The following is a 21,629-nucleotide window of genomic DNA, read 5'->3' as shown; positions in this document are numbered from 1 at the left end:
TGGAGCCCAAAGAAAGGCCTGGGCCCAGGTCAGGATCAACTTGCAAAGCAGCACCATCTCACGACTCTAGATCCCAATTCTGGCTACATGAGCTTCTGGGTGAACACTTCTGTTTAGTTCCCTAGTCCTGGCTGGGGTCTCATTCTGCGTGTATTCTCAGAAAACTGGTCTCTGGGAACTTCCCCAGGGCCTCACAAGAAGAATTGAGTACAATCTTCAACCGAGGGCCAGGCATCAGGGACCACCACCCTTGAAGTCTGGGCAGAGAGGGCATGAGGAAGGGGGTTGACTGTGTCTCATTCTGAGGACGATCAGGGACCTGTGGAAACCAGAGGTGGCCAAAGCCAAATCATGGCGTGGCCCCTTGAGAAACGGCCTCTGCAGATACAGGACCTGGTTCAAATGTGCCCTGGGGGTGCCACCCAGCCACAAAAGGAAGTATGGAGTGACAGAAAGAGCCTGGCTTAGAGACCAGGTTCAAATCCTAGCTCATCACTTCATGCTGTGTGGCCTCAGGAAAGTCACTTCACTCCTCTGAGCCTCAGAGATAAGGTTCCTTACCTGTGTATTGGAGCAGTGATGCTGTAGGGTGACTGTAAGGATTAGGTATGTGCCTGTGACTCTACCAGTACCTGAACACAACACTCAAGCAATGAGGGCAGGCCCCTGTCCTCCCCTCTGGTAACAGCTGAGGCAGGAGGGAGACTACAGCTCACTCCCAGGGAGAAAATCTATCCTGTACTCCTGAAGTGGACACTAGCAGGCACATCCGTCCTCACTGTTAGGTGAAGAACCATAGGAGACAGATGGGGTGACCCCAAGCCCACCTCTGCAATCTGCATAATGCAGTATAGATAAGGTGGACTCCAATGAGCCTATCCACCCATGGCTGACACTGAAAAGGGAGGGAGACTGGAACATCAAACTTAACTGACATTATGCCAGGGGATGTGGGGTGTGTCATAGGGGAGATTCCTGGAGTCAGAAGTACTCAGTGGCTGGGACCGCAGTCTTCTTCAGAGTTAGAAGCCACCCTCATTCTCCTGCCCTCTTCCCTCTGGCAGCACACAGAGCCCTCTCTCCCTACTGCCATTTTCTTAGGCCACCTGGAGAGCAGGGAGCTTCCACCTGCCTCTTTCTGGGGCTGCAGGTCCTCCTGGAGATGTGGAGCCAGAAAGTGAAGAATCAGGTGTGGGCTGGCATGACCCTCATGAAGACATCATGGCCCCCTCTGTGGTTCCAGACTTCTCTCCTGGGGTTCCGTCATGGAGACAACTGTTTACTTCAAGTCCCTGTGCAGGGACAGACCTGCAGTTTGCTGGAAAAGCAGCCAGGATGAACAGCCATCCATCCAGCAGCTGACTGCTCAGCCCAGCCTCTGCCCTGTGGATGATTCCAGAAGGAGTCCCGGGCAAACGTCCATGTCCTTTCTTCCTCAGAGCCAAGGTAGGGCTGCTTCTCTGCATCCATGACCTCCACTTGAGCTGAAGTACTAGATGACGGACATGTGGCAGTGGTGACAGATGTGGCCAGTAAGAGCTGGAGGCTGTGAGCAACAATCCTGTTACCACAGCAGCTCCAAGAGTGAGTGCCACCTCTGGACAATTAAGATGTCTCTTTGCCTGTCATCAAAAACATTCATCTCTTCTGAGACTGCAGTAGCAAATTTGGCCTTTTTGCAATTGTCCCCAGATACAACCAAGGGCTTCTTAACAGTCTTTAAAGTTTCTCCACCAAGGAAAGGAATTTATACCATTTGTCTTTTTGTTTTGAGGTGTAGGGAGAAAAGCTACTCTGGGGCTGTAGGCAAGTGAGCCCATTTTGGAGATCCTTTCCACTCCTGTTTGCATGGGGAGGCTGCCTCGTGCAGGTGGGGAAGGGCAGCAGTGCATGCCGTGGCCTTCCCTAAGTGCTGCTCCCCACATGTCCCAGGCCACTCTGGTCTTTACTTGGGAGCCTCCTTGCTTGCTACAACCCTCAGACATTGATTTTTCAAGAATTTAAGAAAACTGGCTGGAGCAGAAGCCTATTCACAACTGTAGAAGAGTGCATGGTATCCAGGACAAGTGTAAAATGCAGGTATCTGCATGGCCTGGGATCTTGCATCCAGTTTCCAGACCCTGTGGGTGATCTCCCCAAGGTAGTGTCTCTGCCCTAAAGCTTCAAGGCAGGGCCTGCTCAGGAGAACGTGTAGATGGGGGCAGAGAGAGTGCTGAGCCCAGGGTTAGGAAACATCTTCTGACTCCCCCATTAAGCTGCCATTTGACCACAGGCTAATCACGCCCCTCTCCAAAGAATTCTGTGGACACAAGCTTATTCATCTCTAAAATTCTAGGATTCCTCAAAGAAGAAAGAGCATCTTAATGTGGGTGGCCCAAGGAACTCACTGCCTGGCAGATCTAGTTTTTAAAGATACTCTTTCTTCTCCTCAAAAAGAAGAGAATCCATCCAGCAGATAAAACCCACCACCAACACCCCCAGAAACCCAGCATGTTACTAGTAATGAGTGTTCTGATATGTTGGGTCTCAAAAGGGGCTGGGTGTCTGATGATGAAGGTGCCATTTTTAAGTCAAATTTATACAAGGTGGCCACCAATATGCCAATGGGCTGAATATGGAGCTGAGACTGGGCTGGGAACACTGAAGTTCTATGGGCCACTCTTGCCCCAGCACCCTGTACACAAGGTTTGATAAGTTTGCATAAAGACAAGACACATGAATGATTATTTACCACCAGCAAGTGGTCATCAAATCACAGCTATATGTTACATCCAACTGACTGTTCCATCTGGTCTCATGTTCTTAGAATGCAACTTCAAGAATTTGCCAAGCTGCTCTTTGAAAGCTTTGCTCCGTTCTTTAAACCTCCAGGGGCAGGAAGCCCCTACTTCTCTGTTTTCTGAATCAGCTTGACCAGGGAATATTAGAAATCAGGGCTGCCTGGGGAAATTCCAATTGCATGGATTCTACCCCTAGAGGCCATTCAAGTGGTCAGAATTCCTGGTTTTAGAACATAGGAATAGCCAAGGGCCAATAGCAAGACAGTGCCATGGGCAGAGCGCTAACCCATGGTAAGCCCAACACAGGGTGAGCCGACCTGTGGCTGCCCATCACCCTATTCCCTCAGAAGGTGAAGGCGTACACCACCCCCACCACCACAATGTTCCCCAGCGTCGCTATGATGGCAATCCACAGCAAGACGGCATCATTGGAGGACCTGGGAGGCTCTTCCAGCTGGCCCTGGCCATTGGAGGCCGCGTGGACATTGGAGGAAGAGTTAAACAAAGAGTACTCGGTGCTGAAGTCTTCATTGGGCGAGTCCATGAAAGCTCCTCCCATCATGGGCAGCTGCAAAGAAGGAGAGAGAACATTAACCAGGGCCCACAGGGGCTCGGGCAGGTGTGCCCTCCAAAAGGAAACTGGCCTGGTCAAACAAGCTCACAAGAAACTACAGCTTTTATCCAAACTATGCATTGTTATTTATAAAAACACAAAAGCAAAGCCAGTCTAGGGTTTTGCTTTTGTGCTTTTATAATTAACAATGCATAGTTCACTCTATACAAATTAGTATTCACAGCTACCTTCTGAGCCAGGCCCTCTCCCACCCTGTCTACATGAGAGGGTGTCAAGGAACTCACCTGACTGGTAGCTGGTGACTCATGCAGGCCCCCCCTGCCCCACCTAGCAGGCTCTTTCATCATAGCATGGGTTGTAAAATGCTTTTATTCCTCTTCTAATTTTAGAAATAATGTATGGTCAAAATAGAGCACTAGGAAAATATAAAAGAAGATTAAAAAAAATGGAGAATCACGATCTTACCACACATTCCTATCTTTTTTCTTTGTGTGTGAGACAGGAGGAGGAGAGAGAGAGAAAGAGAGGACACATTTAAATGTGCTTTGGGGGGTGGGGTGGGGAGACAGTCACTCTGTTGCCCAGGGTTGAGTGCCATGGTCTCAGTCTAGCTCACGGCAACTTCAAATTCCTGGGTTCAAGTGATCCTCCTGACTCAGCTTCCTGAATAGCAGGGACTACAGAAGCCACCATGTCTGGGTAATTTTTCTATTTTGAGTAAGGACAGGGTCTCACTTTGCTAAACCTGGTCTTGAACTCTTGACCTCTGCCTTCCAGAATGCTAGAATTACAGGCGTGAGCTACTACACCTGGCCTCAGCATGTATTTTTTAAATCCCTGCATTAAAAAGTCCATCTGTAGCACAGTGGGTAGGGTGCTGGCCCCATATACCAAGGGTGGCAGGTTCAAACCCGGCCTCGGCCAAACTGCAACAACAACAACAACAAATAGCCGGGCATTGTGGCGGGAGCCTGTGGTCCCAGCTACTCTGGAGGCTGAGGCAAGAGAATCGCCTAAGCCCAGGAGTTGGAGGTTGCTGTGAGCTGTGTGATGCCATGGCACTCTACCGAGGGTGATAAAGTGAGACTCTGTCTCTACAAAAAAAAAAAGTCCATCAAAAATAAACACAAGCATCAAAATTCCAAATTCCACTTTAACAGTTATATAATATTCTGCCATAAATATAAGCCATAATTAAACCATTCCTCTACAGCTGGAGATTCAGGAATTTCCATTTTTCCTGTTGAAAACAATGTACTAGTTAATATCCTTGGATTTGCAGACATCCTTTCACACACAGTTTTATTTACTAAGGCAGACTCCCAGATACACAATTTCCGAGTTAGCAGGTATGAACCTTTTATAGCTCCTGGTTCACCAGGACAAACTTCCGAGTTAGCAGGTATGAACCTTTTATAGCTCCTGGTTCACCAGGACAAACTTCCCCAGCAGAGCAATCCTAATTCCTACCACCTGTATCACACACTGCTGCACACAGGGAGGCCAGAATGCTGTGTCCAGGGATCAGAACTCCCTACTTCCATCTGTAAAAGCTCTTTGCTGCTCAGACTCAGGTTGGAGTGGGAGAGTGGGTTGCTCCAAGGGAGGGAGGGACCCAGACACAGCAGTGAAGAGGCCCCTCCCTTCTCACATCCAGAAGACCAATGTCCAGGCCATTCCAGGTCCTTCCAGACTCTCTCCAGCCCCACAACAAGTACGGGCATTAAACCCTGATGTTAGCTCTGATTTCTGTTTGGCCCATAATAAATGCTTCTTTTGAATGGGACCTAAATGAATGAACACTAAACAGTGACACCTTCATGTTGAACACCGTTACTATCCACGTGGAGCCCTGCTACAGTCACAGAATGCGCCAGAGATAATAAGATACTTTCATTTAATCACTGAACTATCCTGGTGGTGGGTACCATTATCCCCATTTTATAGATGAGTAAGCAAAGATCAAGGCCACAGTGCTAATCGGTGGTGGAGTCAGGGTTGAAAGCCAAGTGTGTTTCACATGAGCCTGGTGCTCCCAGCTCTGCATCCAGCCTCATGGATTCCAGGGTCAGACTCCATGCAGGCCTGGGGATACAGGGAGGCTCTAGGGCAGGGGTCCTCAAACTTTTTAAACAGGGGGCCAGTTCACTGTCCCTCAGACTGTTGGAAGGCCGGACTACGGGCCCCAGGACAAGTTGGCTGCTAAGCAGGACAGGCAGTGGTGGCAAAAACACCCAGTGGACCGGATAAATGTCCGAGGCGGGCTGCATGTGGTGCGCAGGCTGTAGTTTGAGGACGCCTGCTCTAGGGTCTGTGTCCAGCTACTGTTCAATAGCACTAGGCTTGATCTGCCTTGAATTTCAATGGCCTCTTCTTAAAGTATGATCATTACTCAGTCAACAAGTGGCTCCTGACACCTGCTTTGACTGAGAAGAGCAACTTGTGACGGGCTCGTGCTTAGAGGTGATCCACATCTGTATTCAAATTACAGCACTGTCCTTTAGGCAGAAACAGGGTGGCCAGGCACTGTTTCTTAATGGAACCTACAGTTGCAGGGCTGTGCTCACCCTTCAAGTAGCACGTTTAGATACATGTACTTCTTATATGTAGAACATATTCTGTTGATGCATTTAAATCAACAATTTTTCAGCTCGGCGCCTGTGGCTCAAGTGGCTAAGGCACCAGCCACATACACCTAAGGTGGTGGGTTCGAATGCAGCCTGTGCCCGCCAAACAACGATGGCTGCAAGCAAAAAAATAACTGGGCGTTGTGCTGGGTGCCTGTGGTCCCAGCTACTTAGGAGGCTGAGGCAAGAGACTCGCTTGAGCTCAGGAGTTGGAGGTTGCTGTGAGCTGTGATGCCACAGCACTCTACCCAGGGGGACAGCTTGAGGCTCTGTCTCAAAAAAAAAAAACAAAACAATTTTTCAACAATTAACATCTTATTATATGTATAACCTACCCTGTTAAAATATTTAAATTAATACTTTTTTTTAGAGACAGAATCTCACTTTGTTTCCCTTGGTAGAGTGTCATGGCATCACTACTCACAGCAACCCCCAGCTCTTGGGCTTATGCGATGCTCTTGCCTCAGCCTCCCGAGTAGCTGGGACTACAGACGCCCGGCTATTTTTTTGTTGTAGTTTGGCCAGGGCCAGGTTTGAACCCACCACCCTCAGTATATGGGGCCAGCACCCTACTCACTGAGCCATAGGTGCTGCCCAATTAACACTTTTTTCAAGCTTCAAGATAGGGATGGCAGAGCAGGAGGCCATGAAGAAATCTAGTTTTTTTTATTTTTTAGGGACAGAGTCTTGTTCTGTCTCCTGGGCTGGAGTACAGTGGTGTCATCATAACTCACAGCAAACTTCAACTCCTGGGCTCAAGAGATCCTCCTACATCAGTCTCCTGAGTAGCTGGGATTACAGGCACACATCACCTTGCCTGGCTAATTTTTAAAATTTTTTTGTAGAGACAGGGTCTCACTGTGTTGCCCAGGCTGGTCTTAAACTCCTGACCTCAAGTGATCCTTCTACCTTGCTGTGATTACAGGTGAGAGCCACTGCACCAGGCTAAATTGACATTTTGATTTAGTATATATTAATATATATAATGACAAATACATATGAAAATATAACAAGTTTATATATGTGTGTGTATGTGTGTATATATATATAATATTAAAAGTACAATTAAAATGGAATTAAAAGAACTGTGACTTCATTTTGCTACCAGTTGGTGATGCAGGTCAGGTGGGGTACAGGTGAATTAGGCCCACACCAGCTTAATGGCAGGGGGCTCTCCCCTCTCTAGCTGTAGTGTGGGAGCTTTTGCTTGACTTGCTCTCAAAGCAGGGCCTTCTGGGCCATGGTGAGGCTACGACTCTGTTTGCTGGTGGTCTCTTAGAAAGCAGGTGCTGCCAGAGGAGGAAGCTGTACTTTGTCCTTCTTGAGTCTGCCTGGGCTTCAGGAGACTGTTCCGCTGCCACATCCCGTGGCTGCCCCTGCCAGACTCTCCAGAAGCATCCGGCATTTCCATCCCCTTCCCACTCGCTGCTCCTCCGTCTCCTCCCCTGCTAGGGCCGTGCTGCTGGGTGTTCAGACAGATGCCTCCCTGGACTTCCACGTGGGGCTTAACCCACTCTCCCATCCTGCGGAGATCTCTGGACTTGCACCTGGTTTCTCTCTCTCTCTCCCTTCTCTTTAGGCCAGATACGAGTTTGATAAGTATTTTCACCCAAATCATTAGGGAAAACAAAAGGGGAATTGGACAGTGCCCTTTGTGAGGCCCATGTGGGCCCTCCTGACAAGCTGCTCAGGCGATCCCCTTTACCTCCATACCCCTTGCTGTGCTCCAATTCCCTGCAGGTATTTATTTAATGCCTCCATGTGGTAGTTTCCTATTCTTCTGTGACAAATTACCACAAACTCTGTGGCTTGAAATGACACCAATTTATTATCTCATAGTCTGGAGGTTTCACTGGACTGAAATGAAGGTGTCTACAGAGCTGTACCCCTCTGGAGGCTCCAGGGGAGTTCTGAAGCCTGACCTTCTCCAGATTTCTGGAGGCTGCCCACGCTCCTTGGCTTGTGGCCCCTTTCTCCATCTTCAAAGCCAGCAGTGTAGCATCTTCCAATCACTCTCTCTCTTACCCTCCTGTCCCCCTTTTATAAGGACCCTTGTGACTGCACTGAGCCTACTCTGGATTATTGCAGCTGCTTTCTCCATCTCAAGGTCCTTAACTTAATCACTGCGAAGTTAAGTGATTTGCACTGCAGCTGCGAAGTCCCCTTTGCCATGAAAGGTCACTCATCCACAGAGTTTGGGGATTGAGAAGGGGCATCCTTAAGGCAGGCATTTATTCTGTCCTCCCATACCCTGGAGAAGTACAGAGAGGACTCAACATGGCTTGCATAACTAGATGTCCATCTCCAATCAGATAGAGAACTCTTAGAGGGCAGAGATATTTCCTGCTCCTCACAAACTCCCTCAGCACCATTCCAAACACAAAGAGGTAACAAGTAAAATCACATGAAATTAATGAATCTGAGATGAGCAGAAGAGCGCACACACGCTGTACTTCATAATCCCCAATCGCACTGTCCCAGTGGCGGGACGGTCCCTTTGTGAGTCCCCTCTGTCCTGTACCAGCGGTGAGAGCTCAGAACTGTCTGAGAGTGTGGTCATCTGCTGCCTCGGAGCATGGGGGGCAATGCTGGGTTGTGGTGTCAGAAAGACTCGAGGGTGGAGCCTGCTTTACCACAAACAGTGGAGCCTGGAGTGAGTCACTTACCTTCTTGCCTCATTCTCCTTCCCAGAATAAGGAAAAGAATACAATCCAACTAGCAAGATCGTTGCAAGAAGTGAATAAGATCATATGTGATAAAATAGGGCCTAAGATAATCACTAATACTCAATAGTATTTAGGAATCAATAATTATTAATATCAATAATTACTAATAGCCTTTCTCTCTTTTGTTTTTGTAGCTATTTTTTGAAGTTATTACAAATCAAGAGTATCTTGTATCCAACTACTTAAACTAAAATGAGGAAATCAGGAACAAGGCATTTCTAGTCATGTGCTGTTTGTGTGATCAATTAATTAGATACTCAGTGGCAATTGTAGCAGACGGCTGCCCACACCCCTAATGTATGCTAAGACAGGCTACTGAGAGATGTTCCCAATCTGGCCAGCACTGTTGCTTAATCCATCTGTCTCAGGTTTTGTTTTATTTTGTTTTGATGTTCTTTCCTTTGTAAAATAGATTCTAAATTGGAAGTGCTGGGCTGGACACAAAAATAACTTTAAACAGCAAAATCCCATGATTGGAAAACACACACTATAAAAGGTCAGTCTCAATTCCATCATTTGGAAGTTGGGAAGATTTGATCTAGGGCTGGCTCATGGTTAGATTGAGGGAACATAGCTGAAGTCACTTTGGAAGCTGGTGATGAGAGGTCACTCTCAAAGGTGGCCCAGCCAGCTCTGGTCAACTTTTAGCCACTTTTGGAGATGGCCTTCCGCTGGCATGCCCCTGCTGAAATAAGCAACTGTGTTTTCTCATACCAGGGATCAGGTGCAGCTGCTGCCCTTTGGGAATGGGATCCTGGATGAGATTTCATCTTAGAGCAGATTTGGGGGTATGACCTCTGACTTCAAACACGAGAAGGAGTGTAGTCAAGGAAACAGAACAAGAAGATAAGCTTCCCATGAGGAGTTAGACATGAACCATCGGGACAACGCAGGGTGGGGTAGGGCATGGGGGACTCTTTCCCATCAGAGATGTTCATGTCAACATCAGAAAAATACTTGCTGGCTTGTTGAAGAGGGGACACCAGAACAAAGGGGCCAGAAAACTTCAAGGTCAATGTTCCCTAAAAAGGCTGTGCTTCCTGGACATACTTTCCAGAAGGTGGGGATCCTCCCTGTGTGCCTAGACCAGAGCAGACACTCAAGGAATATGTGGCGAATGAATGAATTCTAGAACCACCAGCCATGAATCCTGCAAGCATGATGGGAGGTAGCCCTGGGACCAACATTTCCCCTTTGTGTGAGCTAAGCCCACTTCTTAACCTCTCTGAGGTTCAAGTTTCTCATTTAAAAACTGGAACAATAATAAAGGCTGCCTCACGGAAGGGGGCTGTTGGAGGTTCTGACTCTGGGGGAAAAAGAGAGGTCACAAAATAAACTCAGAGCACACTTCTGAAATCAAACACATGCACACATCATAACCTCATACATTACACACAGATCCACATATATTTAAGTAAAAGCATCAGCATGGACTACAAAGCCAGATTTCTGATGGCACTGCCTCTGAGAAGGGGGGAGATGAGGACAAAGGAGACTGAGTTCATCTGTAACAGTTTATTGTAAGAAATGATGCGGCAAATGCTAAGAAATACTAAAAACCATCTATTCTGGTTGGTGGGCATTTTGGTCTCTGTTACTTTTTGGTGCTTTTGAACTTGACAAAATTAAGAGCAATGCATTGAATACCAGAATATATCATACATGGTGGGGTTACTATCATGGCTGTGGGACTAAGTGTTCTCTGAACCCAGACTTGAGGTTCCCATCTCTTGGTACTGGGGTCACCTTGTGGAATGTGGTGGCTGACTGTGGTGTTGGAGGGGATTCCAGGTGGGCAGGGCCATTGTGGACACTGGAACAACATCCCCAGGGTGACTCAGAGGATCCTGCCTGTCCCAGCAATTTCTGCCCTGCCACCTGAGTGGAACTGTCCAAGGAATGGGGTGCCCTCTAGGTTCCCATCTACTCCTGCTAAGGCAGTGCTGGTTACATAAATTTCCCCTATGCCAAGCCGCTCCAGAGAAAGGGACAGAAAATGCTTGCAAAAAGAAATCTTCAAAGTGTGGCTATCAGAGGTGACTCCTGCAGACTCTTCCTTGCAGAGGGGGGAAATGAGTGAAGGGAAGCATGTTTGTGTGGAGCCTCTGTGATGTGGGGCTTGTCCTGCTCTCCCTTAGAAACCACCAGACGTTCTTCTCTCACAATGAAATTTTCAGGGTCCAGCTTGGCCTGGCCTGGCCTGGCCTGCAGAGTTTCTGGCCCAGCCAAACTAGAATTTGATGCTCCTGGGCTATGAACTTCAAAATTGTACAGAAGTAAAAATGATTCAACTGTCCCTCCTCTCTGGTGGGGCATGGTGCTTCCTTGCTGCTCTGAGCCCTGCTCCAGTCCTGCCCTCTCTGGACCTCACTGGGGAGCGACTTGGATGGGGTAACTTCTAAGGTCAAATCCATTGCTGGCAGAAGTTGCTGCCAAATACCAAGAAGGCCGCTGTCAGTTACTGATGGGCCTAAAGTGAGAGCTGGTGTCGCAAGGATCATCAGATAAACCCTTTGATAAAATCCTCAGATAAAATACAGAATACCCAATTAAATTTGAATTTTAGATAAGTAACAACAATAACACATTTTTTAGCACAAGCATATCCCACATACTGCAAAGGATAGACTTATACGGGACAATTATTTGTTATAGATCTGACCGTGAAATTTAACTAGGCATCCTGCATTTTTTATTTGCTACATTTGACAGCTCTATGGATGGCCAATCTGAGAAAAGCTGCAATTTCAGAATCTGTACAAGGGACCACACCCTCAGTTTTGTCTCTTCAGAGCCCACAATCTGTGGCTCAGGCTCTCTGGGTGACCTAGTTCCTCAGAAAATAACAGAGAAGCCATCAGTTAACAAAATAATTTTGTTACAGATATTACCAAAATAGTTTATCTCATCACTAAATTCTCACAGGGTTTCTGTGGTCAAAATATAAAAGGCTGGATAGACGCACAGGGTCATTCATCCAGTCATTATTCACTCCTTAAACACTAAAGGTCCATTCTGCACCAGGAGGTGCTAGGCCAATGTTAGGGATGCCATGGGGTTACCCAGACCTCTGATTTTGAAGGGGTCAACATTCAAAAAGAATAGACTTAAACACAGGGTCATAACATAGTGTCACAAGCACTTTAACAGGGATAGAAGCAAGGCAAGGGATGGCAGTGGTGTGAGGAAGCAGGATGGAAGCAGGACAGGCTGGGGAAATTACACAGGCTGAGGACTCAGGTGTGAGCCCAAGCCCCAGGGTGGTTCCTTTCCAGCTGTATAATGAGGTCAAGTGACTAGTCTTCCCATCCTTCACTTTCCTGATCTGTGAAATGGGGATTAGGGTGGGAACCACCTCCTCTGGTGCTGGGGGTGACAGGTGCTCATGGCTCTGGGTTGCAGATACTCCACGCTTGGGAGTCATCGCTGTGAGTGTCATCATCAGTGTGTGGACCCAAGGCTCCCAGGGCAGGGAGCCAGACCTCCTGTCTCAAGGTCATACCACAGTGGAGCTTTTCTGATTTTTTTCACAAATTTTTGTACCTGGTTAATTGTATGCAAATTCCACTGGGAATAGGAGGAAAAAAAAAATAGAAAACCCACTGTAAGATAGAGAGTGATGCCTTCAAATGTACTCTGAAGGTTTAAGCCCCACAGAGCAGGAAGGCTGGCAGAGATAAAAGGTATCCAAGCTTTCAATTCCTGTCCAAGGACTCACAAATCAGCAGGCTGTCCCAGGAGGCCAGGTTCTGGCCAGCCTCCTGACCTGAGGTGGACAGTGCTGTAGGGCTGTGAACAGCCACGCAGGTCCTACTGAAGGGCGGGTGGTGTGCAGAGATGTCCCACAGGAGGACACAGGCCCTGGTTCCAGCCCAGTTTGCCTGCTGGACTGGGCCCCTTCTATTGCTGGGTATGTTCCCTCCCTCCACAGGAGGATCCTTACCAGGGAACCATGGGCTCATTATGAAAAAGTGAGAATACAATGTCCTGTGAGCTCACTGCAGACTACAACCATGAACCCTGGACAAAGTACAACAAGCAATGGCACAAGGACTCTGACGAGAACTCAGCAGCCCCGTGGATCAGATGGGGAGGGAAGATAAAAACTGAAGAAAGACAGGCGAGGAGAGTTGACTGGGGATTTTCCTCCTTTATTTCCCAGTGCTGAGTGCAACAGCTCTAGGAGAAACCTGCTCTCTTAGAAGACTCAGGAGTGGGGCTCTTGTGAGCTTGGGGTTTGGGGGGATCCCAAATTTTTTCTTTTTTTCCTCACCTAGTCCTGTCCCAAGACAGTGGCAATTGTTGCCAAGCTACACTGCCACAGCAGTAATGGTACCAGGGAACTGAGCACAAGAGAAAACCCTTCCTGCTGACCAGAGGGATCTAGGGAAGGGCCCTCAGGGTGGGAGGACTCGGGTGGGAGGGGGCTCCTTAGATCTTTTCCTCCTATTTTTTCTTGCTGCTTTGCCCATAGGGTACCCTGGCAGGAGGGTACCCTGCACCTCCAGTGCAGGAGGATGTGGCTGGCAGAAACACTGACCTTTTAGCCAAAGCATTAGGGGAAAAAGCCCCTGGAAGCTGGAAGGTGTCTAGGAAATCCCAGGGGGCGGAAGCTGGAGAACAAAACTGCCCAAATCTATGTGTGAGCCTCCATATGTTCCAGGCTCACCCCGAGTTGTACATGCATGGAACGGACCCAAAGAAGCACAGTAAATGCTCTGAGAAGTGAACCCCTGTTCGTGCTGGGTGCAACAAGGGGACAGATCAAACAGCACTGCAAACCACAGTCTGAACCACATGCAACCACTGCTTACCGAAGGCCAGAGAGAATTTGCAGACTGGACCCAACGTCCTTCAAAAACCTTTAACAAGACCCAGTGCGTTAGTTTGCTAGGGCTGCCATATCAAAGTATCACAGACTGGAGGCCTCAAATAACAGGGATTTATTTTCCCGTGGTACTGGAGGCTGGACGTGTGAGATCAAGGTGTTGGCAGGATTTGGCTTCTCCTGAGGCCTTTCTGCTTGGCTTGTATACCATCAGAAATGTGTGTTTGGGTTCATACCCGCAGTTGTTTAGCTGTCTTCCAGGGACCCTTCCACTCTGAGGATGGAGAATGTAAGACGACACAGGAGCCCCCCAAGGGCACAGGCCAGCACAGGGGATGCAGCCCAGGCAGCTATCTTTCCCCCCACACCTTGTGTTTGGATTTTCAGAACCGCCAGTGACTCAGGGAGAATAACTTCTATTAATGCCTTTCTCTAACAGACGCAGAAACTGCCCCTAGAAGGATGAAGTGTTTCACCCAAGGTCAGTCCCTCAGCTGGCAAGGAGCAGAACAGAAAGGGGTGTGTGTGTGAGAGAGAGAGGATATGAGAGGATTCCCATGCACAGGGTGAACAAACTTCTGCAATCCACATACCAATTCAGACTCAGAATCTGGTTCCTAGTGACACACCTTACGTGTCTTCTCCCCGAGGCCTTGCATTTCCACAAACAGTGGTTGAGTTTTATCTGCCACAGTTCCCCAACAGGAGAGAAAGGAGAAAGGTTCAGAAGGAGAAAGAGGATGTGACACCAGCTGGCTCCAGGCACTAGAGTGCTCGTGGGACACCACAGTGGGCAATTTAAAAAGTGACTGAGTAGTTTAAGAGTGTAGGACTCCAGGCACCTAGACTTAATCATCAAGGAAAACGGACAATTCGGTGAGTGCAACCTGGGCACTTCTCACGGTACAAAACCCTTCTTTGCCCAAAGCGTCAGCAGCACCTCTTAGGCTGCCGGCTTAGCCCCGCCTACAAGTGGCAGTGAGGCTGGGGTGGGGGCCCTGCAGCAAATCTGCTGGCCTAGCATAGAAGGCCACTCGCTCCTGGGGCGGGGCTCTCAGGTGTGGAATAATCAGTGGAAGCAGGATGGTATCCTGCTCTGTTAATTTCCTCACCTGGGGTCTTTGGCGGGGCCTGGAAGAAGCGCTAATGAGCACAGGTTTGAAGACAACTCCTTAATGAGGTGTTTGTGCCAAGAGCACCCTATAAAAAATGCCCAAGCTGTAAAAATAAAGGTCAGTTTGGTGTGTGCCGGGCAGAAGAAATCTCAAAACAAAGCAAGGACAATCTCTCCAAAAAAGAACCCGTGGAGCTCCCTTAAAACATAACAGAAAAGCAGCATTTCACAGCCCCCAACTCAGCATCCATCACGTGAGTGATTCACAGAAGGTCATCGTCAGATGTCAAAGGAGCTCCAAAGAGGCCCTGCTTTGCCTAATCTGGAAGTAGGGAATCCTTTCCTCCTCCCTGTGAGGGTGTCAGTGGGTGGGCTCTGTCTTTTCCTGCAAATGGGGAAACTAAAGGCCGGAATCAGTGCCCACTGGTTGGCGGCGAGTTCCCACCAGGCCAGGCCCTGAGCACCTCGCCTAAGATGACTCCAGTTATACAGCGTGCAGTCCTCGTCCACACCCCCACACCCCGAAGTCTTTCTCGTTAAGTCACCCAGCCCTGTAATACTTTGGGGTGATGTCCTGCAGAGAACTGGACTCCAAATTTGGCTATTTTGCTGAAAGAGCATAATTCAGAAAGGAATTCTGCCCTTCCATTAAACTTCCCAACACACAGAGAGCTACCGACCCTTTCTGTGCTCTTCTGCCATGCAGGATGTCGTGGATGGCACCACTTGCCGCCTAATATCAATATCTGCCACTCTCCATGCTGGAGAGTTTTCAATGAGCTAACATTCACTGAGCGCCTGCTGCGTGCCAGGTACCTGCTGGGCACTTGACAGGCATGACTGGATGTTATCACCAACAATGCTGCAAAGTAGATACTATCTTCATTTGTTTTATAGGTGAGGAAACTGAGGTACATGTGGAAAGGAAGAATATGATGAGGCATCGCCCCACAGCCCTCTCCAGAACCTTCCGGCCTTTAGTTTCCCTGTTTGCAGTAAATGGCCACCTCCATGAGCTAACACACACTAGACACAGAGGGATACTTCCTTTCCTTGGAGAGGACCTAGCTGATGGCGGCCACTGTTATCCTAAATGACCATTACAGACAGGGTGCTGCTAGACAAATGAACCTACGTGCCAGCATCTGGAGATTGTTTATTCACTTCCAAGGCCTACTGTCACAGATAATGTGGGGAACTGGACGCCATGGCACCAGTCAAGGACCCAGGGCACTGTGTGCAGCTAGTGACACATTAACTGGCTGTAAATTTAGTCTAGCTACAAATGCTTTGAAGAGAGAGCCACTTTGAAAGCAAGAGATATTCTGACATTGTAACCTATAAGGGGGGGTCTGTTTAATGTGTACTGCGCTGATTACTAACACTGCTGACGTATGCTTCTGCTGTGAGGTATACATAGAACAAGGAGAAACAGGAGGGCAGAACAGCTCTTTCAGGAGACAGCCTGTTCCGCTGTTCTCCGGAACTGCTGGCTTTTCTGTAAATAAAAGTAGAACTATTGATCTCTCATCTGCTTCTCTGTTGATTAGCCTGGGTAACAGGTGGACGGATTCCTTGGTTCAGCAATATAACCAGTGGGGCAGGTCATGGCCATAGCTGCAGCCCCCAAATGTGTCCAGGGCACAATGACATTGGACCCTGTGCTGAGTGCACACTGGGAACTGCTGGAACCAATTCATGCTTGTTTCCATGCCTCCTCTGTATCCCCCTGTAGCACTTAACCATGGGGACATTGGTCTTGTTCAGCTGAGGCTCTGAAAGGCGGCCCCAACCAAAGCCCAGGGAATGGCACTGGGCTCAGATCCAATGCCCTGTGCTGGCCACCTGGCTTTCCTATTTGCCCCAAACCGAATGTGCTAGGTGATTTCATGCAGCCCCCTGGAGCAGCCTGTGGGTCTTCCTCCAGCTACACTCTCCTCGGTGCCCCAGGGGTGGGAGGGGTAGTAACCCCTAAGAGCTCTGCATCTGGGTGATGTAACTTCCCGAGGTCCCCTCACTATCACAACAGCCCAGCTTGAGGTGGGGGGTTGGAGCTCAGAGAGGTATGGTCATTCCCCCAAGCTTGCACAGCATATATGTAATTGATCAGGAATCAAACACCAGGTCTACTGACTCATAACCCTTGATAATCCAGGCTAAGAGCTTTCTCCCCTGGGACCCCAGGCTAATTTACTCCTACAACTGACAAAATATTTATTATGTTACATTACATTATACTATACTTATTAATACACTTATAATATTACATTGTATTATATTATGTTACATTATATTACAGTCAGCTGTGTATTTATCAATCTTTCTTAGGAACAGTGAGCTCTTTAAGGATATGAGCTGAATCCAATTTCTCTTTGAATCCCAGTGTTTATTTAGCACATCTATTTACATAGTGTAGATGTTACAGACACACTGTTGATGATGTGTTTTTATTAATTTTTTTTTTTTTGAGACAGGGTATCAGTTTGTTGCCCTTAGTAGAATGCCGTGGCGTCATAGCTCACAGCAACCTCCAGCTCTTGGGCTTAGGCAATTCTCTTGCGTTAGCCTCTCAAGTAGCTGGGACTACGGGTGCCCTCCACAATGCCTGGCTACTATTATTATTCTTATTTTTTGTTTTTGTTGCAGTTGTCGTTGTTTTAGCTGGCTTGGCTGGGTTCAAACCTTGGTGTATGTGGCTGGCACCACAACCATTGTGCTATGGGTGCCGAGCCGATGTTATGTTTTTAAAAGAAGCTTGCTCAGTGAATTGCTAGGAATTGAGGTATCTGAGGCAGTACATAGGTACTGGTAGGCGAGGAACTGGCTCTATTTGCTGGGTGCTCAACATGCCCAGACCCACAGTAGGGCCTGGGAAAATAAGGATATTTTTGGAAAGGCTGAGAGCATTACAGAATTAAGAGGGAATAGCAAATTCACCCCTTTTGAAACTGTTGCCATAGTAACTCAGTGCAACACAGCAGGAGAAAATGCTGTCTCGTCAGAGCACATCATATTTCATTACCAATAATGGAGAAAACGTGTGCCCTGGGGGACAGAAATGCTCAGATGGTAGGGCCCAGGGTCTCTGACCACCACACTGCACCCCACAGTCAGCAGGGGGGCCCCAGACAGGCCCCAGAGCCACAGCTGGCTTTTAGAGCAGATAGGCTGAGAACTTCACTGAGTAGTAGCCATCACCAGCTGGGACGACCCTGCCTCCTGGGCTGCCCCTGACCACCACGTTTCTGTGGCTGTGGCTTCCTGTGGGTGGGTGGGCAGCTATACCTCTGCTGATTCAGCTATGAAATGTTTGGGCCACTCTTACTAGACATAGCGGTCAAGCAAACACAAGAGGCTGAGGAGTTTTTAAGTTTTCCCTTGGAGAATAGCTGGCAAAGGTTGTCATAAATTACGCCAATTAATTTGATAGCATCTGTTGAGCAATTCAACAGCATCTTTGGAACCAACTGGGTATCTCCTGTGTGAGCCAGTGACCTCCTAGTCATACTATCGAAATTGCTTTTCGCTGGGCAGAGTAAAGTCTCCAGTCTTTAGGGGAATGGGGACAAAATTTGTTCAACTGTTCACTCAGACTAAACAGGCATTTTACTGAGTGTCTACTACATGCCAGGGAGTCAGGCTGGAAGCCAGAGATACAAGGAGAAAAACTATATAATCCTTATTTTGGAAGGAAATCGTGAGAGAAAGAGAAAGAGAGAAGGAGGGAAGGAGAGGGGTGGGGGGAGAAAACAAAACAAAGGTGAGACAGGGCATCATTCTATATCCTACAGTGTCGGAGGCCAGGGCAGCGGCATACCCAGTGTTTTTACCTCCCAAAGGGATCCTTTTGGGATTTTTTAAACTCCCCTCTCATACAGAAAAATTGTTTTCAGTAATAATCATGGCATGAAACAAACAAGAACAGAAGGCCAGATTCTCCACTGGAGGTTCACATGAGAATGTGCCAAAGAACTTTTTAAAAATGTCAGTGCCTCTTCCAAACCAATGTGGCTCCCACGTAAATCCACTACACCCCATCTCCGCAGGGACACCTGCAAGAATAGAGAGAGAGGTATAGAGGAGGCTGTCACTGCAGCCTCCCCCAAAGAAGCACATGCTCAAGCAGAGAAGGAGGTACAGAGGTGGCCGTCACTGTACTCTCCTGCACAGAGACACCTGCCCAAGCAGAGACGGACGCATGGAGGTGGCTGTCACTATACTCTCCTGCACAGAGACACCTGCCTAAGCAGAGACAGAGGCCCCTGCCTGAGCAGAGATGGAGGCACGGAGGTGGCTGTCACTGTACTCTCCTCCACAGAGACACCTGCCCAAGCAGAGACGGAGGCATGGAAGTGGCTGTCACCGTACTCTCCTCAACAGAGACACCTGCCTGAGCAAAGAGGAAGGCACAGAGGTGGCTGTCCCTTGCCGACACAACACAGCTCAGGATATGTGCAGCCTCACTCAGTTATCTTGATACACTCAACTGGGTCAGAAGAGGGAGAAAGATTCAGGAAGCCATCCAAAACCTCAGGAAGCCATCCAAAACCTCCAGCCTGTGCATGGGAGGAAAAGGTGCCCAGGGTTAGGAAAAAATCAGGGCAGAGATGAGGGAGGCCAGTGACGTGCATGTGTGATCCCTGCCACCCAACATGGCTGTGCAGCAGGCGGCCTGAATGAACCCCCCACCTCCACTCCCCCCCCCCGAAAGTAAACAAAGACTAGGAAGGATGTGACTTGTTATTCCTCACAAAGAAACCACAGTCCTGTTCCTTGGGTAGTGAGCACTTTTTAAGAGGTCATTTCTAAAGGGAACCTTACTCCTTTTCACTCTCTGTTCCTAAAAGCAACCATCTACCATTTGCCCAGTGGAGCTGGGAGAGCTGGGTGGGGATGGAGGCCCCCTGTGGCCAGGAGCAAAGAACTTGGAGCAGGGGATCAGGAGAGACCTGGCCCACAGTTGCAGAGCAACTTCCCTGGCCTCTGCTCACCAAGCTTTCAAACAGACTCCATGATCCCTGCCCCATCCACCTCCGAAATGCTTTGCAAACATCAGACAATCAGACAGAAAGATTCTTCTTTCTGAATGACACCCATCCCTTTTGTGATTCAAGCCAGGGAGGGTCTGTCTCCTTGATCCTAAGTGTTTTGCACACAGCAGGCATTCAGTAAGTGCTAGCTGGCTTGTTTGGGCAAAATCAAGCCCATGTTAGACTCTATAGGTAACCTGTCCATTGGAGAGAAAAATTATCTCAAAAACAAGATTGGATTCATCCCCAGAGTACTTAAGGGCACCCCAAGCTTAGAACAGCCCAAGAAATGCTTGCCATCCCGGAAGGACAGATGGCACTCTAATCCTCTGCTGAAAAATCCTGGTCCAGCAGAAATGTTTGGGAAAAGGGTCGGGGCTGTTCCCTGAGGGGTCTGACAAGCATGCTGCTCAGAGAAGCGAGAGCATGTGGGCGTCAGCAGCAGCTGTCAGGGAGCTGGCAGGAGGAATTCCCCCTCAGAAGAGGCAGAAAATGTCTCCTTTCCATTTGAAGAAGACAGTGCCGGCGTTTCAACTTATTAACATGACGTCCCATGTGGATGGCTGTAACTTCTACATCAGCTTTTACAACAGACAGGACAGCAGAGTAGATTAATGAAGGAAAACACAAAGATCCAGCGGTCCTGCTTTCTTTCTCTATTGATTCACTGGCAGCATTTAGAGAAGGTGAAATTTATCCCAGGGTTAGAGTGGAAAGAAAGCTGAAGGTTCAGGCCAGGGGGGCAAATTCAGGAATCTGCCCGCTGCTGGTGGTGCAGCCACAGACTCTCTACCAATTTCTGTGTCTGACCTGGGGTTAAACACCCTGACTGGCGGGCCGGAAGATCCGAAGATGACATGTGCACATAGCAGGTACTCAATGGAGCAACTTGCTGGAGAAAAGCCATGAGCAGACAAGAAAAACTGCAAGGGCTTTTGACTTTCAAATTGTGCCAAAGGCCAGGCCAGCTGGAGGCAGGGTTTATCCTTTGGAAGTTTGACCAACTCCTCATTAAGGAGGAATGTGGCAACTGAGCTAGAAGACATCGCATTAGAATAACTGCTTTGTTGAGGATGAGTGAGAGAGCTGCAGAATTATGCTGAGATGTTCATTTCTTTAAATCTTGCTCACTCAAAGGCATTATGTTACACAGTGAGTACATGGTAGCTGACAAGAGCTACTTAAAAGAAAATAACAATAAATTTTACACACACTCACACCCCAGCTGGACCCCCAGGGGATCTCAGCTACCACTGTAGGCCAGATGGTCACCACATACAGCTCTAGCAATAGGCAGTGGGCTCTCCAGGTGGACACTCGTGCTATCTATCAGACACACAGGTAGTTCCTTAAGTGATCTTATGAACTAAAACAAAGGGTGGGAATACACACACCTACAGGCAGGTAATACCAATCCTGACTACTCCAGTGGAGAGAAAGGACAGGGACAGGGAAGGGGGCCATCGTCCTCCATGTCTGACTTGGCTACCAAATTGCTGTGTGACCGAGGAGTAACCTCTCACCCACTCTGTGCCTTTTTTTCTTATCTGTAAATGAGGCTAATGAGAATATTTCCCTCTTTGGGGTGCGAGGAGAACTTCCCGAGCTGATAGATTTAAAGACCTGAGCATAAGGTCTGGCACATGGTATTGGGCACAGGGCCTCGCACCAGCAAAATGATACCCTAACCAGCTGCCACACGTCTCAGTGCCAGTGGTGATTTTAGGAGTGGTGGGTGGTGGCAGCATCTTTATTTTCACTACAGGGTTACAAATGAAATAGATTCTGTAGGTTTGTTCTTAAGTTGAATTTGTACATAAGTCAGAATAGGTACATTTACCTATTACCTGTAATACTCTCTGTTCACAAGTGCAAATTGTATGTCACTCAGATGTTTGTAACTTGGAGACTTACTCTAAGAGCCTCTGTTTATAAGTCTGAGCTGTACTC

General features: G+C 48.2%; 1 protein-coding gene across 1 annotated transcript in view; it reads right to left on the bottom strand.

The window, feature by feature from the left end:
- Positions 1 to 2,794: 2,794 nt before the first annotated feature.
- The window catches only part of CUNH14orf132 (chromosome unknown C14orf132 homolog), a 37,497-nt gene continuing 18,662 nt past the window's right edge, over positions 2,795 to 21,629 (bottom strand). Inside the window, exon 2 of the mRNA XM_023511559.1 lies at positions 2,795 to 3,348. Within this exon, the coding sequence (XP_023367327.1) occupies positions 3,124 to 3,348 (225 nt within the window). The 3' untranslated portion in view covers positions 2,795 to 3,123. The remainder of the gene's footprint in view (positions 3,349 to 21,629) is intronic.

This window comes from Otolemur garnettii, unplaced genomic scaffold, assembly GCF_000181295.1.
Source record: "Otolemur garnettii isolate 467f Iridium unplaced genomic scaffold, OtoGar3 scaffold00020, whole genome shotgun sequence".
NCBI lineage: Eukaryota > Metazoa > Chordata > Mammalia > Primates > Galagidae > Otolemur > Otolemur garnettii.
This window is presented reverse-complemented; position numbering and strand designations above follow the sequence as displayed.